Raw genomic sequence first — 16,692 nt, forward strand, 5'->3', positions numbered from 1 at the left:
TCAGTGTTTCCCATGCTGTCACACAGAGGACAGCATGGGAACCACCGGCTGTTTGGGCCCCCCAATCACTTGAATTGGGTTCAGGTTCGTCATCAAGTTTGGGTATTGTTCTAGTATCTGATCCAAACTTTTTTATAAAGTTTGGCCAAACCCGACAGACCCGAACATCCACGGGTCTGTCCATTCCTATTACACATATACTGTACTTGCTTTAATTCCTGATCCATTAGTCCATCAGTCCATCCATCCATATTTCCATCTATTGTGTCTATGCACTATCAACCCTGCAATGCTCACATGTTCTAGAACTTATGCTTATTTCTTACCTGCCATAATTGATTAACAGATTTGTAGCAGATTTCAGTTTCTATATTCTCTATATTACTCCTGTGACTTATGGTCCATATAAGTTTCCACACACCATAATTTATCATCTTGATGTCAGTGTACAGAGGTGGATCTAGGAGCAGAAACAATTCATACATAGATATAAATATAAAGGCTAATTTTAAACACAGTTGGGTTAATGTAAAAATGATGGCTATGTTGGGGAAAACAATATCGGTAAATTTGGATTCCATGTCCAATCGTTGGGGTTTTTGTGAGATAAAAGCCACAAGTTCTGTCTGATGGCTCCTTACTACTCTTGACTTTATATAGAAAAATTCTATTCTATTCTCTATGTTTTAGCAGCTCTGAACTCTTTCAATTCAAAGGACAGATGAGTAAAGTAAGATCTTTATTTCCAACAGATAAAAAAAAATGATCCTGGACAAACCTTTTAATGAATTGATCAGCAACTGTCCTCAACGTTGAGACATTATCTAATGTATTGAACATGGCTTCAGAATGAAGTATAAAGTATATTTACAGTATATTTAGTTTAGTACAATGGACCCAATACTTACGGTTTTGAAAAACAGAAAAATTAGACAGGAACGTGACGCTTGTATTTCTCTTTATTCCATTACTACAGAAAACGCTCATGTTTAACTTATGGCCAACAGACCAAATTTCCTTGACCTAAACCCAACAAAATTGAAAGTAGATGATAGGCTTAGTGAGTGAAAATATCAGAATTATTGTATGTCGTAAAGAGCAATAAAGCAAAATCATCACAACAAATAAAAACAAAAAAAAACTATTAAAAATGAAATTAATTACCATATATAACGTCAACAGCCCTAAACATAACCAAATTATAGGCTAACATGTTTAGGCTCCAATAAAGTTTTTGATGAGGATTCAAAGAGTTTCCGCTTACTTTCCACTACTTTCCATACCTCCTCAAAAAACTTTCTTAGATAACAAAAGCTACATCCAACTGTAAAATAATTTTTCATGATCAACTATGTTTCTTGTTTGTAGTTTCGTCTTTTCTGATCATCAGAAGCCTACCAGATAGCACCCTTCTTTTTTTTCTTTGGCTCTCCTCTTCTCCATATGCTCAGAAAATCTGTACTTTCTAATAGTATATATGAAGAACAGACTGGCCAAAGGCAAAAAAATTGAAACAGGATCTATTTTTTAGCTGGTATATGTCACCCAATACCAGACTATGTCTCCAGGACAGTACGGTGGTTCAGGAGACATAGCTCATAACTCATAACTTAGTCCCTGCTGGAATAAGAGATGGCATGGCGGCTCCCATCTCTTTCTCTACTTCTCACCTGATACTGTCTTCTGCCCAGATAACTTGTGCATTGATGAGCCAGAATGTAGCCAGAATAGCATTTACACCTTCCGCCGTGAGTCCACCATGTGCACCATGTGTTAAGTGGAAGAGTTTTGAACCAAGAATTATAAAATTTAATCTATTCATGTGAAGCTTTATGTACTATGTATATGGGCTTAAACCTTTGTAAACCATGTTGCTTATTTTCTTCTGCCCTTCGTTTTCTCTTCTGATGTATTCTATTATTTATGTCACTATTCTGTACCTGTGTATTATACTGCACATTAATAAAAAGAGATTGAAAAAAAGAATATTACATTGGAATTAAACCATTTCCATGTTCCCTCCAGGCATATAACCTGGTAAATATAATCTTGCTTATATAGCTCAGGATAAAATTTTGATATATTGCTACAAATTAATTTTTCAAGGCCACTCTCCATGTGTAAGGTCATATATAACCCATATAAAACCATATGAAAAAAGTACTCACAGGTTTTCCATCAGTAGTCAGATTTATTGCGCAGCTTCTTGGGTTACCAATGGGGGTAAGAGAGCAGAAACCTTTAATGTTTCTGTAAGAAAGAGAAATGTCTCAGAATATATGGTCATATTGCTACTACAAGACGATTACTTTTTTCCTCTCACATCCCTCTCCACCTCTGTTAAGTTAATAGTTTGATATTAAAGGGTTATTTCCAAAAAGTTTAGGCATCCCCCATACTTTGAATAGGTGGTAACTTACTGATAGCTGGGGATCCCGAGATCAAGAAACTGGATCCAGATAATCAGGCTCTGCAGAATCCCCTCCCAAAAAGAGCGGTGGTGCGCATGCTGAACCTAATCTCCATTTATTGTCTAAGGGACGGTCCACAGAAAGCTAAGGAGAGCACTGAGGAGCGAAGCAGAGGTCAAGCATGTGCACTAGTGATGAGCGAGCACTAAAATGCTTGGGTACTCGTTGCTCGGGTCGAGCACATTGGAATACTCGGGTGCTCGACCCGAGCAACGAGCCCAATGTAAGTCTATGGGAAACTCGAGCATTTTTCAGGCGGCTCCCCCCGGCGGTCAGCAGAGGGCCTGAAAATTACCCAAATCGATGGGAACAGTGCTCAAATGACATGGGAACAGCATGGGGAAAACCCCTGGAAGCATCTCTGACTCCAAGATCACGGCTCTCAACAACGTTGTCAGAGTATTACGCCACTTTTACAGACTCACAATAAAACATACAAAAACGAAACCAAAATGGATTTTCCTGGGAAATATGTTAAGGAACATCCTTTCCAGGCTAATGACTTGTATGTAAGGCAAAATAAATAACCAAAAACAAAAATACTCCTCCACACCTTGGGCTATGTTCACACGTAGCGTTTTGATGCGTTTTTGCACTTTACCTTTGCTTTCAACCAAGACAAATGCATTCACCAGGAAATGTCATTTTAACATTTTAAAACCTTATCTGGCCACGTGGTGTGTGACACATTATCAGACACATGCATACAGTGCTGAAAAGACATGGGAACAGCATGGGGAAGACCTTTGGAAGCGTCTGTGACTTCCAGGTCACTGCCTAAAAGTGTGCCCATCATAAGTGATCCTTGGCGCATGCGAAGATTCCTCCCGCCATGTACCTGTCGTTGCAGACTTGCAACAATCACTGTACACGTCCTTGTCCCAGTGCAAAGTTCAGTTGTCCCTACCCCATTCCTTGGAACGCAAGCACAAGTATGCAGCCAGCCACCCACCAACCCACAGGCTGCAATACTATACTGCCAAATTTTTGACAGCTGCTTGCACTTGAAATGTGGCCTTTTAGGCTCGTGGAGGCGGGAGATGTTCACAGTCTTATGGCAGCGGCGACCGGGTATCCATACTCAGTCCCCAGCCGCCACTATTTGTCTTAGTGTCATCTCCACCTTCCACAAGCACAGGTCCCACAACATTACCCATGCCCTCCCCCGTGCACTTACTGGGAAGGACCGCCTAACCACAAACACGTGGATAGGTGAATGCAGCCAGGGACGGAACGCAGCCAGTCCACAGCTTTTTTTGCTGAGTTGTATTTCACCACAGTAATATTCTTTATCTTGGTGAAAGGACTTGGGAAACCATATCTACCCAGCTGTAATTTCTCCCAGGAAGTCCTCTAAAGCTGCTTTCACTTGAAATGTGGCCTTTTAGGCTTGTGGAGGCGGAAGCTTTTCATAACCTCATGCTGGCGGCGGCCGGGTGTCCATACTCGGTCCCCAGCCGCCACTATTTCTCCTGGTGTCGTCTCCGCCTTCCACAAGCACGGGTCCCACAACATTACCCGTGCCCTCCCTAGTGCACTTACTGGGAAGGACCGCCTAACCACAAACACGTGGACAGGTAAATGCGGCCAGGGACGGTACGGAGGCAGTCCACAGCTTTTTTTTGCTGAGAGTTGTATTTCACCACAGCCATAATCTTTAGCTCGGTGAAAGGACTGGCATAGAGGGAAACCGTATCTACTCTGGGTGTCATTTCTCCTAGGAAGTCCTCTAAAGCATCTTTTGCAGAAGCAATGGCAACCCGTCCAACATCAACTTGCACTTCTCGATAGTGCTTTGACACACAAACATCTTTCTGTGCGTATTTAATTTCATGACTACAGAGTTGGGCAATGGCCTGATCTGCAATCTGGTTTGAGAAATAACATGCATAAGCACGTCCGATCCACATTAAAAAACAGCAATAGAGTGTCCAGGAACATTCCCCCACACTTTTCTTAGCCAGGGCTGCTTCTCGGCAGGGTTGGACGGACCCACCAGAAAACCGGAGACTCCTCCGGTGGGCCCTGGCTTCTCCTGAAGGAGAGTTCATAGTGCTGTGGTAAGGCCATGATGATGATAGACGCGACCATCTGCTTAGTTTTCTGTTACTTGGAATGCAAGCGCAAGTATGCAGCCAGCCACCCACCCACAGGCTGCAATACTAAACTGCCAGATTTCTGGGCAGCTGCTTGCACTTGAAATGTGGCCTTTTAGGCTCATGGAGGTGGAAGCTTTTCACAACCTCATGCCTCATGCCTCGTGTCCATACTCGGTCCCCAGCCGTCATTATTTCTCCCGGTGTTGTCTCCACCTTCTACAAGCGCGGGTCCCTGAACATTACTGCTGGTACTTTTCTGTGGGAATTTGCTTGCCTCCTACCAGCCTGGAATATTTCCAGTAAACTATGGTACGACGCCATGGTATTAGCACTGCCCCCAGTAACACTAGCGTAGCCATCCCCAATTTCCTTCTCAGGAATTTTATTTGGTAGACTGAGTGGCTGCGCAAATACATTAGTTTCTTACAAAGTAGCTGAAGATAGAGTGGCAGTAGGTGCAAGTTTCTCCAGCCTGTTAGATATTAGAGGGTGAACGGAAGCACATTGGATCAGTGGTTAGTACTGAAGCCTTGCAGCGCTGGGATCCTGGGTTCAAATCGCAGCAAGAACAACATCTGCAAGGTCTTTGTAAGTTCTCCCCGTGTTTGCATGGTTTTCCACCTCAGTAAAAAAGCAGCCATAGAGTGTCCGGGAACATTCCCACACACTTTTCTTAGCCAGGACTGCTTCTCGGCAGGGTTGGACGGTCCCACCAGAGAATCCTCTGGTGTGCCCTGGCTTCTACATCAGGAGAGTTCATGATAGCGCTAACTTTGCAGCTGCTATGGGGCTCGTGAGCGGGGGAGAAAGGTGAGCCCTCAGAATCAAATCCTCTGGTGGGCACAATGTTTTTCAATCTGAAACAGCTTCTCAGTGGGAGTTGTATTTCACCACAGCCATATTCTTTAGCTTGGTGAAAGGACTGGCATAGAGGGAAACCGTATCTACTCTGGCTGTCATTTCTCCGTCACCAGGTTCCGCCCATTGTCACACACGACCATGCCTGGCTGTATGTTCAGCAGTGAGAGCCACAGATCAAGCTGCTGTTTTACAGCTTTCAACAACTCTGCAGCGCTGGGCGGTTTGTCACCTAAGCTTTAAGCATGTTATCTTCAGCACAGCCTGTTGCCGCTTGGCCAAGGCAGTGCTGCAGTGCTTTCAGCTTGTGACTGATGTGGTCATATCGGAGATGGAGGAGGAGGTGCAGGAGCTGAACAATGTGATTAAATTGAGGTTACATTGGTGACTCTGTTTTTATACTAAAGAAAGATCCTACTGTTTTTCTTTTTTACATTATTTTTTAAGGCAAATGCATTCACCGGGAAATGTCATTTTAACATTTTACAACCTTATCTGGTAATGTGGTGTGTGACACATCATCAGACACATCCTGTTTCATTGATGATGGAGAGACTCTGAAACACACATAGAGCAGGGCCACAGTAACGAGTACGACATGTTCCCATTAGAAAGGAGAGAGTCTGCTATACAGTTATACAGTGAGTCCAATGGCTGACCAAATTTAGGAAAAACCCCACTAAGAAATTAAAGACACATAGAGCAGGGCCACAGAAGCAACAAATTCCCATTAGAAAGGAGAGAGTCTGCTATACAGTTATAGGATATGCAGTGAGTCCAACGGCTGACCAAATTTAGTAAAAATCCCACTAAGAAATTAAAGACACATAGAGCAGGGCCACAGTAATGACAAATTCCCATTAGAAAGGAGAGAGTCTGCTATACAGTTATAGGGTATGCAGTGAGTCTAACGGCTGACCAAATTTAGGAAAAACCCCACTAAGAATTTAAAGACACATAGAGCAGGGCCACAGTAACGAGTATGACATGTTCCCATTAGAAAGGAGAGAGTCTGCTATACAGTTATAGGGTATGCAGTGAGTCCAACGGCTGACTAAATTTAGGAAAAACACCACTAAGAATTTAAAGACACATAGAGCAGGGCCACAGTAACAAGTACGACATGTTACCATTAGAAAGGACAGGGTCTGCTATACAGTTATAGGGTATGCAGTGAGTCCAACGGTTGACCAAATTTAGGAAAAACCCCACTAAGAAATTAAAGACACACAGAGCAGGGCCACAGTAATGACAAATTCCCATTAGAAAGAAGAGAGTCTCCCATAGTGTTGGCCTATGCAGTGAATGCAGGAGTTGCCAAAAATTTGGAGGCACTCCAATGCCCTTTGGAAGAGACGTGGAGGACGGCCTCATAAAAAAAATGATCACTAACACACTGATTTTTAATGGAGGCCAGAAATGGCAGTATTTTCTGACAACGTATATGTGATCCGTGTGACGGAGAAAACAGAGTTTTACATACCTGGCCTGTAGGTAACTAGTTTGAACAGCAAACCTGTGTCAAAAACTTTGCTCACACAGTGAAAAAAAATTGGAATGGAGGCCAAAAAGGGCAATATTTTCTGAAAAAGTATATATGATCCGTGTGACGGAGAAAACACAGTTTTAAATAACTGGATTTCTAGCGCTGTAATATGGAAAGGACCTGGCTGTATTCTGCAGTGCCAACAAGCAAATGGCGCAGAAAAACGGTGTTCTCTGGATTGCTTTTTAAGCAAATAATGAGGATTAAGATCCAAAAAAAAGTATTCCTGGCCCCTGAGACCTGGGCCTTTGTATAGAAATATCTAGCAGCAGCAGAAGGCAGAACTGGAATGGAGCCTCTTGTGCTATATGCACTGCAGTCTGCTATATACATTGCCTGCCTATACACCCTGCCTGCCTGATATCTCTGCAGATGGATTAGTTAGTCCTCAAAAGGACTGTTTGTTAAGATGGATATGTGTAATGTACTGTTTTTCTCCCTACACTACCTAATACACAAGCAAATCTCTCCCTAGCTCAGCAGCAGCTCTCCCTACACTGTCTGATCGGGAGTGACTGTGAAGAGCACAGCGGCGCCAGGTCTGATATAGACCTGATGACGCTGTGCGGCCATCCAATCACTGCAATGCTACAACCAACATGGCTACAAAATAAATTTCTCAACAGGTGCATATTATTCTATACTCAAAGCTAACTAGCTTGCACCTAATGATGTGAGTACGGGGAGACCGCTATACATAGGGATTGAATTGAAGAAAAACACGCGATCAGAAACAACCCAATGAGTGTTCAGTAATAAAAATTAACCTTTATTTATAATATCATTAAAAATCAGGAATAGATATCTAACATGAGGGGGGTAAAAACATACATTGTTAAAAATCCATCATAAATAGGATCGACACAGTCCATAGTGAAAAGAAGCCCAAAAAAATTCTATTGTCCTGTAGCCCAGTGTATCATGTCCAGTGCCATCATACTGAAATCCCACTAAATCCAACAGTGTAATTTGTACTTATCAAGGCACCAGGGATATTAAGTTACTGCATGTATATATATGGACATCACATCAAAAAATCATCTGGTGACCACAGAGAGTAAAGCTAAATACATATATATGGGAGACCATACCTGGGCAGAGGGCTGTATTCTATGGACTTCCATACATGGACCGTGCGTCCTGAGCAGAGGAATTCATTTATTTCAGTTGTCATTTTTCTGACGGACAGATGTAGAAGCCGCTAGTGGTACACTATGTTATTGGCCTATTGGGCCATGCCATTCAATGCTATTTGCGTCCAGTTCTTATGAAAGAGGTTGGCCAGGACTAAACAAGCAGTAGGATTGCACATCAATATGAGATCTTGGGGGACCAACACTCAACACCTTTCCCGATTACCTGAAATCTGTTCCAGGTTTCGGATCTTTACCAATCTCATATTGACAACCTATCCCACACTTAGGTCATCAGCTGTTTAATCCCAGATAACCCCTTTAACTATGAATATGGACAACCCACTTTAAATTAAAGGGAATCTGTCACAAGCTTTTTTTGTTCTGTGCTCTATAGGCCTCAAGGACACTGCTCTCTCCTAGTTCTCCTCCTATCTCTCTGACCGCTCTTATCTTTTGCCGGCGCCTCTTCCCCTCCTCATCCCCTTACTATCATGGTTCCTCAAGGATCAGTCCTAGGCCCCCTCCTCTTCTCCTTATATACTTCCCCTATTGGACAAACCATAAGCAGATGTGGTTTCCAGTATCATCTCTATGCTGATGACACCCAACTATACACCTTTTCTCCTGACATCACAACCACCATAATACAAAATACCAGTGCTTGTTTTTCTGCTGTCTCTAACATCATCTCATCCCTGTATATGAAACTGAATCTCTCAAAAACTGAACTACTTGTGTTTCCTCCCTCTACTAATCTACCTATACCCGACTTTGCAATTTCCTTCAGTGTTGCAACCATTACTCCCATGCAGCATGCTCGCTGTCTTGGAGTTATATTTGACACACAATTTTCCTTTATTCCCCATAAACAATCACTCATTCGCTCATGTCACTTGCACCTTAAAAACATCTCCAGAATCCGACCTTTTCTCACCTTTGAAACTGTAAAAACTCTTACTGTTGCTCTTATTCACTCTCGTCTGGACTACTGTAACTCTCTTCTAATCCGTCTCTCTCTAAACAAACTCTCTTCTCTCCAATCCATTCTGAATGCAGCAGCCAGGTTCGTATTTCTATCAGGCCGATTCACCGACGCCTCTACCCTGTGCCAGTCATTGCACTGGTTACCCAATCACCACAGAATACAATACAAACTCATCTCTCTCATCCACAAAGCTCTACACAGTTCTGCACCGCCCTATATCTCATCCCACATTTCTGTCTATGACCCCTCCCATGCCCTCCGTTCTGCAACTGATCTAAGACTAACATCCTCCATAATCCGAACCTTGCACCTCCGTCTCCAAGACTTCTCACGTGCTGCGCCAGTTTTCTGGAATGCACTACCCCAAATGATGCGACTTATATCTAGCCCCCATATTTTTAAGAGTGCTTTAAAAAGGCATCTGTTTAGACAAGCCTACCACCTCAACTCACTAAGCTAACTCTGCCCTGTTCCCTCCTAAGTGCTAATCCTAATCTGCCCCTGCCTATTCATCTGCCTCCACATCCTCCATGCACCAAATAGCACATGGTAACTGCTCTTAGATACTGATACTGGCTGATGACCATGTTCTACCTATTGTGTCCCCCCATTTCCATATAGATTGTAAGCTTGCGAGCAGGGCCCTCACTCCTCATGTAACTGTTGAAATCTGATACATTGTATTGTTTTTGTTGTCTGTATATGTCCCTACTTAATTGTAAAGTGCTGCGGAATATGTTGGCGCAATATAAATAAAAATTATTATTATTTGTTATGTAATCTGACAGCAGCATGATGTAGGGGCAGAGACCCTGATTCCAGAAATGTATCACATAGTTTACTGGGTGCAGCAGTTGTGATAGAATAACAGTGTTCTCTGCTGCAGATCTATCAGTTCTCTGAATGCTGAGCTGTGTATAACCCCGCCCACACCACTGATTGGCTGCTTTCTGTGTACACTGAACATTGACAGAAAGCTGCTAATCAGTGGTGGGGGTGTGGCTGGACTAAGAGGCATAAGACAACTAGTCCTGTAGTGATAATCTCCTGCTGATAAAACACTGATTTTATTGAAACAGCAAAACACAGCCTAGTTAGTGGCACATAGCTGCAATTAGGGTCTTTTCCCTACATCATGATGCTCTCAGACTACATAACAAAAACCTGCTCACAGATCTCTTTTATGTATTCTCGACTCCTGTTATATGAATTATTTCTAAGTTTGCCTTCCAGTCAATTAACCTTATACCCCTCAAAGGTCAAAGATCTAAAACTTTTTATTCCATTTTTTTGTGTTATACATATTAAATATTAAAAGTTCAAGGAATATAACACTGTGTGTATATGATAATGGCAGTATTCAGCACATGTTGACCTCCACAGCACAATGTGGCTATAAACACTTCACAGTTAAATGGTTCTAACATTGTTGCGGTGAATATTTTGTGGCATTATTACAGTCAGCAGTTATTATTACATTTAGAGAGTAAAGGACACCCACACACATTTACATGTAAGTGCAGCACTGTGACGTCTGGAAAAGGCCCATTACCGTGTTTTGCACACAAAGCTAAGTAATACTTCCAAGGCCAGACATACATGTCTATTCACATTATCACATTACTACATTAGCCCATAGACTAAAAATTTATATAACTAGCAAAGAAACGATTTTATTTATTACTGTCCTATCATAATAGGGTAAGAACCATTGGGAGAAAATATTGGTGAAGACTGTATAAAGTTCACCATTATCACGTTACCTTGTTGCAATGCATCTCATGGATTTTTTACACGGTTGTGTTACCCTACCCTAACTCTAACATACCCCTTGCCAGCAGAGCCACATATTTCCTAGGAGGCCATATCCCTTTTATGAATAAGCCTCAAGTATACAGTACAGACCAAAAGTTTGGACACACCTTCTCATTTAAAGATTTTTCTGTATTTTCATGACTTTGAAAATTGTACATTCACACTGAAGGCATCAAAACTATGAATTAACACATGTGAAATTTTATACTTAACAAAAAAGTGTGAAACAACTGAAAATATGTCTTATATTCTAGGTTCTTCAAAGTAGCCACCTTTTGCTTTGATGACTGCTTTGCACACTCTTGGCATTCTCTTGATGAGCTTCAAGAGGTAGTCACCGGAAATGGTTTAAACTTCACAGATGTGCCCTGTCAGGTTTAATAAGTGGGATTTCTTGCCTTATAAATGTGGTTGGGACCATCAGTTGTGTTGTGCAGAAGTCAGGTGGATACACAGCTGATAGTCCTACTGAATAGACTGTTAGAATTTGTATTATGGTAAGAATAAAGCAGCTAAGTAAAGAAAAACGAGTGGCCATCATTATTTTAAGAAATGAAGGTCAGTCAGTCCGAAAACTTTGAAATTGTCCCCAAGTGCAGTTGCAAAAACCATCAAGTGCTACAAAGAAACTGGCTCACATGAGGACCGCCCCGGGAAAGGAAGACCAAGAGTCACCTCTGCTTCTGAGGATAAGTTTATCCGAGTCACCAGCCTCCGAAATCACAGGTTAACAGCAGCTCAGTTTAGAGACCAGGTCAATGCACACAGAGTTCTAGCAGCAGACACATCTCTTCAACAACTGTTAAGAGGAGACTTTGTGCAGCAGGCCTTCATGGTAAAATAGCTGCAGGGAAACCACTGCTAAGGACAGGCAACAAGCAGAAGAGACTTGTTTGGGCTAAAGAACACAAGGAATGGACATTAGACCAGTGGAAATCTGTGCTTTGGTCTGATGAGTCCAAATTTGAGATCTTTGGTTCCAACCACCGTATCTTTGTGCAATGCAGAAAAGGTGAATGGATGGACTCTACATGCCTGGTTCCCACCGTGAAGCATGGAGGAGGAGGTGTGATGGTGTGGGGGTGCTTTGCTGGCGACACTGTTGGGGATTTATTCAAAATTGAAGGCATACTGAACCAGCATGGCTACCACAGCATATTGCAGCGGCATGCTATTCCATCCGGTTTGCGTTTCGTTGGACCATCATTTATTTTTCAACAAGACAATAACCCCAAACACACCTCCAGGCTGTGTAAGGGCTATTTGACCAAGAGGGAGAGCGATGGGGTGCTACGCCAGATGACCTGACCTCCACAGTCACCAGACGTGAACCCAATCGAGATGGTTTGGGGTGAGCTGGACCGCAGCGTGAAGGCAAAAGGGCCAACAAATGCTAAGCATCTCTGGGAACTCCTTCAAGATTGTTGGAAGACCATTTCCGGTGACTACCTCTTGAAGCTCATCAAGAGAATGCCAAGAATGTGCAAAGCAGTCATCAAAGCAAAAGGTGGCTACTTTGAAGAACCTAGAATATGACATATTTTCAGTTGTTTCACACTTTTTTGTTAAGTATATAATTCCACATGTGTTAATTCATAGTTTTGATGCCTTTAGTGTGAATGTACAATTTTCAAAGTCATGAAAATACAGAAAAATCTTTAAATGAGAAGGTGTGTCCAAACTTTTGGTCTGTACTGTATATAAAAAGGTTAAAAATTTATTGCAAAAATTTAAGTCAGATAGCACGTGGACCTATACAATTCAATGGAGTTGTACACCATTTTTTTTTATTTTAGTGGATTATTGTTTTTTTAAAATGGATGACAATGGAAGGCATCCATTTTTCAATGAACCTAACTCTAAGACGGCCCTCTGAAGAAGCCATGAGCGAAACGTGCGTCAGGGGTGTCTTCCTCTGGTATGACTTTTACTTTGGGTTCGCCTTGTCACTCATGGGCTCTATAGGGATATGTGAGTGCAGTGGATGACTATTGCAATCTGTATATACTAGTAGAGGGACTCTGCCTACTACTTCTACTATATATTCCTTGCCACTTAAGGACTGTATAGGGACATGTATGTGCAATATTAAAACTGCAGTGTGATTTTTCCTAGCAGTAGGACTCTGTCTAAGCTTTTTATCTAGTGTGATATGTAGACACACTCAATTTTCAATGCATTATCTTGCTCACCTTGGTATATATCATCACTCTATGTGTCTTCCAGTACTGATAGATTTTTTTTGTATAGTGATTCAGTAGAGGTCCTCAGTCACACACCCTTATTGTCTATGCGATACATTTAATTGTTTAACTCTATATAATCGATTTGTGACAGGTATATTGTCTGTATATTGGCACCCTTGGTAAAGCCTACTTCTGTTTTAACATCTCCTTTTAATTATGTCTGCTATACTGTTTTATATGTACTTGTTAAGGTTTATTGAATTTTTATATATGGCTGCTTTACTCCTAGTTTTCTGAGTAGGTTCTACAGTTTCCTCTGTTGCTCCGGCGCTGCACTCGCTCTGCTCTCCACCAAAGTTTGTTGACAGGGCCCCAGCGGTGACATCCCATGTGCAGCCAACCACTTGGCACAGCAGTCTTGTGCTATCCATCTCACCATGGCCGCTGAGCCCATAATTGGCTGCATACGGGATGCCACCGCTGCAAACCTGTCAACAAGTGCTGGTAGGAAGCACAGGGGGTGCAACGTTGGAGCAATATGGGCAACCAAGGCTGACTGTTTGACACTGGACTCCACCACTATTACGTAGATGATCTTACCTGTTTTCAACAATGCCATTAGCAGATATATAGCATGGGCTTGATGTAAAATTGCTGTCTGTGTCCCACGAACAGGACAAGAGAGCTGATGAGTTATAAGTGCAGTCGAGATGAGCTGAAATGATAGAAGATAATGCTTGAACATAAACTGTGCTACCATCTTCACAACTACCATATTTAGAGCTTTATTCACCTGATAGAATTTAGTATTTGGACTATTAGTCTCTACCTGATCAGATATTTTCTAAAATTTAACAGCAAATGTTTTAGCTGAGTGATGACACACTGTAGCCATCTGGAAAAATGTGGCCTTGTTAGATATGTTTGTTCATCATAGTAAAAGATTTTTCTCTGAAAGAATGTTCCTTCCTTTCCCAGTGGCAAGTGCCACCTAGGAGATCCCTACCCAATAAGTCAACGACTGAACCTTTAATGAGCCTTGCAACATAATCAAGGATAAAAGCCAAGCCAGGAACTCATTTACAGACCTCCTGTTTCGAGGTGTTTCCTCCTCATTAGTGTAAATCAAAGTCTGGCTGGCTAAGTTCGACACCTTTGAGGCAACTTCAGAGAACTACTAGCCCTCCTTTACAGAGACCAACAGTCTATAGAGTCTTATTGGCAATGCTCCATAGCTGCATGTAAAATATACAAATTTTCTCTCTTACAGAATGAAGGAAACTATCTCCCAAATGCCCCATGGGGGAGGAAGCTATAACTATAGTAACTGTTAGTTTCTTTTTTCATTCAGCAAGAAAGTTAATTTGCATACTTTTCTTCCATACTATAATCAACGGAAAAAAAACTCCAGCCACCAAGTTTTCCCAGGTGAAGACCTTTCTGGAAAACTGTGGGGGTCGTTTTGCTGAAGCGTGTTCGCTGGTGGTCTTGTCGTTGTTCTTGTGGTTTCCTCCACCGCCGAAGTCTTTCTTCCATTTTCTGAAGGGTTATAAACTTCAATTATTGCAGAAGCCTGAAAGCCCTTGAGATGCACAGAGGATTGTCTGCTTCACAAGAAAGGGAATCTTTTTTATTTCATTGATTCTGTCTTACAGTCGTGTCCATGGAGCAGATGAAGTGAGATACTAAAAACATTAAATCAAGGCAACTAAACAAATTCCTCGTTCCGGGGTCTGATGAAGGAATGTGAGGAGCTCACAAGAAAGATGTTTTAAATTTTGTCCATTTTTTTTTTGCACTTTTTTCAATAGTTATATATTTCTTACTTCTATATTCTTGGAGCTCATGTTAAAAGTGAGCTTCTGACGTGTTCATTTAACAAATATGATATAAAGCATAGAGTGTACATATATTTCTATTACTACAGTCATTGTAATTGTAAAGCAAAAAAGAAAGGACCAACATATTTCCCCAGCTTCACTTTGGCATCCTGCTTTCCTGTGTCCTCCACTCCTGCTCCTCAGTCCGGCATAGCTAGACTTTTACCAAGGCCAAAAGTTTACCGCCAGGGGCGGCTCCAGGTTTTTGTGGGCCCTGGGCGAAAGAGTCTCAGTGGGCCCCTTTAACACATGCCACGATTCATGATGCACAGATACCGTAGATTATATCTATATATATATATATACAGTACAGACCAAAAGTTTGGACACACCTTCTCATTTAAAGATTTTTCTGTATTTTCATGACTATGAAAATTGTACATTCACACTGAAGGCATCAAAACTATGAATTAACACATGTGGAATTATATACTTAACAAAAAGTGTGAAACAACTGAAAATATGTCTTATATTCTAGGTTCTTCAAAGTAGCCACCTTTTGCTTTGATGACTGCTTTGCACACTCTTGGCATTCTCTTGATGAGCTTCAAGAGGTAGTCACCGGAAATGGTCTTCCAAAAATCTTGAAGGAGATCCCAGAGATGCTTAGCACTTGTTGGCCCTTTTGCCTTCACTCTGCGGTCCAGCTCACCCCAAACCATCTCGATTGGGTTCAGGTCTGGTGACTGTGGAGGCCAGGTCATCTGGCGTAGCACCCCATCACTCTCCTTCTTGGTCAAATAACCCTTATACAGCCTGGAGGTGTGTTTGGGGTCATTGTCCTGTTGAAAAATAAATGATGGTCCAACTAAACGCAAACCGGATGGAATAGCATGCCGCTGCAAGATGCTGTGGTAGCCATGCTGGTTCAGTATGGCTTCAATTTTGAATAAATCCCCAACAGTGTCACCAGCAAAGCACACCCACACCATCACACCTCCTCCTCCATGCTTCATGGTGGGAACCAGGCATGTAGAGTCCATCCGTTCACCTTTTCTGCGCCGCACAAAGACACGGTGTTTGGAACCAAAGATCTCAAATTTGGACTCATCAGACCAAAGCACAGATTTCAACTGGTCTAATGTCCATTCCTTGTGTTCTTTAGCCCAAATAAGTTTCTTCTGCTTGTTGCCTGTCCTTAGCAGTGGTTTCCTAGCAGCTATTTTACCATGAAGGCCTGCTGCACAAAGTCTCCTCTTAACAGTTGTTGTAGAGATGTGTCTGCTGCTAGAACTCTATGTGGCATTGACCTGGTCTCTAATCTGAGCTGCTGTTAACCTGCGATTTCTGAGGCTGGTGACTCGGATAAACTTATCCTCAGAAGCAGAGGTGACTCTTGGTCTTCCTTTCCTGGGGCAGTCCTCATGTGAGCCCGTTTCTTTGCAGCGCTAGATGGTTTTTGCAACTGCACTTGGGGACACTTTCAAAGTTTTCACAATTTTTCAGACTGACTGACCTTCATTTCTTAAAGTAATGATGGCCACTCGTTTTTCTTTACTTAGCTGCTTTTTTCTTGCCGTAATACAAATTCTAACAGTCTATTCAGTAGGACTATCAGCTGTGTATCCACCAGACTTCTGCACAACACAACTGATGGTCCCAACCCCATTTATAAGGCAAGAAAACCCACTTATTAAACCTGACAGGGCACACCTGTGAAGTGAAAACCATTTCCGGTGACTATCTCTTGAAGCTCATCAAGAGAATGCCAAGAGT

The 16,692-nt window shown here is 42.1% G+C and overlaps 1 protein-coding gene across 1 annotated transcript in view; it reads right to left on the bottom strand.

Annotated features, from left to right (window-relative positions):
* IL2RB (interleukin 2 receptor subunit beta) overlaps positions 1–16,692 on the bottom strand; it is a 60,306-nt gene that overhangs the window by 29,112 nt on the left and 14,502 nt on the right. The window contains exons 3-6 of the mRNA XM_073644387.1: positions 13,697–13,811; positions 2,169–2,250; positions 909–1,023; positions 327–460 (exon numbers count right to left, since the gene is read on the bottom strand). Coding sequence (XP_073500488.1) covers positions 327–460; positions 909–1,023; positions 2,169–2,250; positions 13,697–13,811 — 446 coding nt within the window. The remainder of the gene's footprint in view (positions 1–326; positions 461–908; positions 1,024–2,168; positions 2,251–13,696; positions 13,812–16,692) is intronic.

The sequence above is a fragment of the Phyllobates terribilis genome, unplaced genomic scaffold (assembly GCF_046119375.1).
Source record: "Phyllobates terribilis strain yellow unplaced genomic scaffold, ASM4611937v1 Scaffold_8__6_contigs__length_399053987, whole genome shotgun sequence".
In the NCBI taxonomy this organism is placed as follows: Eukaryota; Metazoa; Chordata; class Amphibia; order Anura; family Dendrobatidae; genus Phyllobates; species Phyllobates terribilis.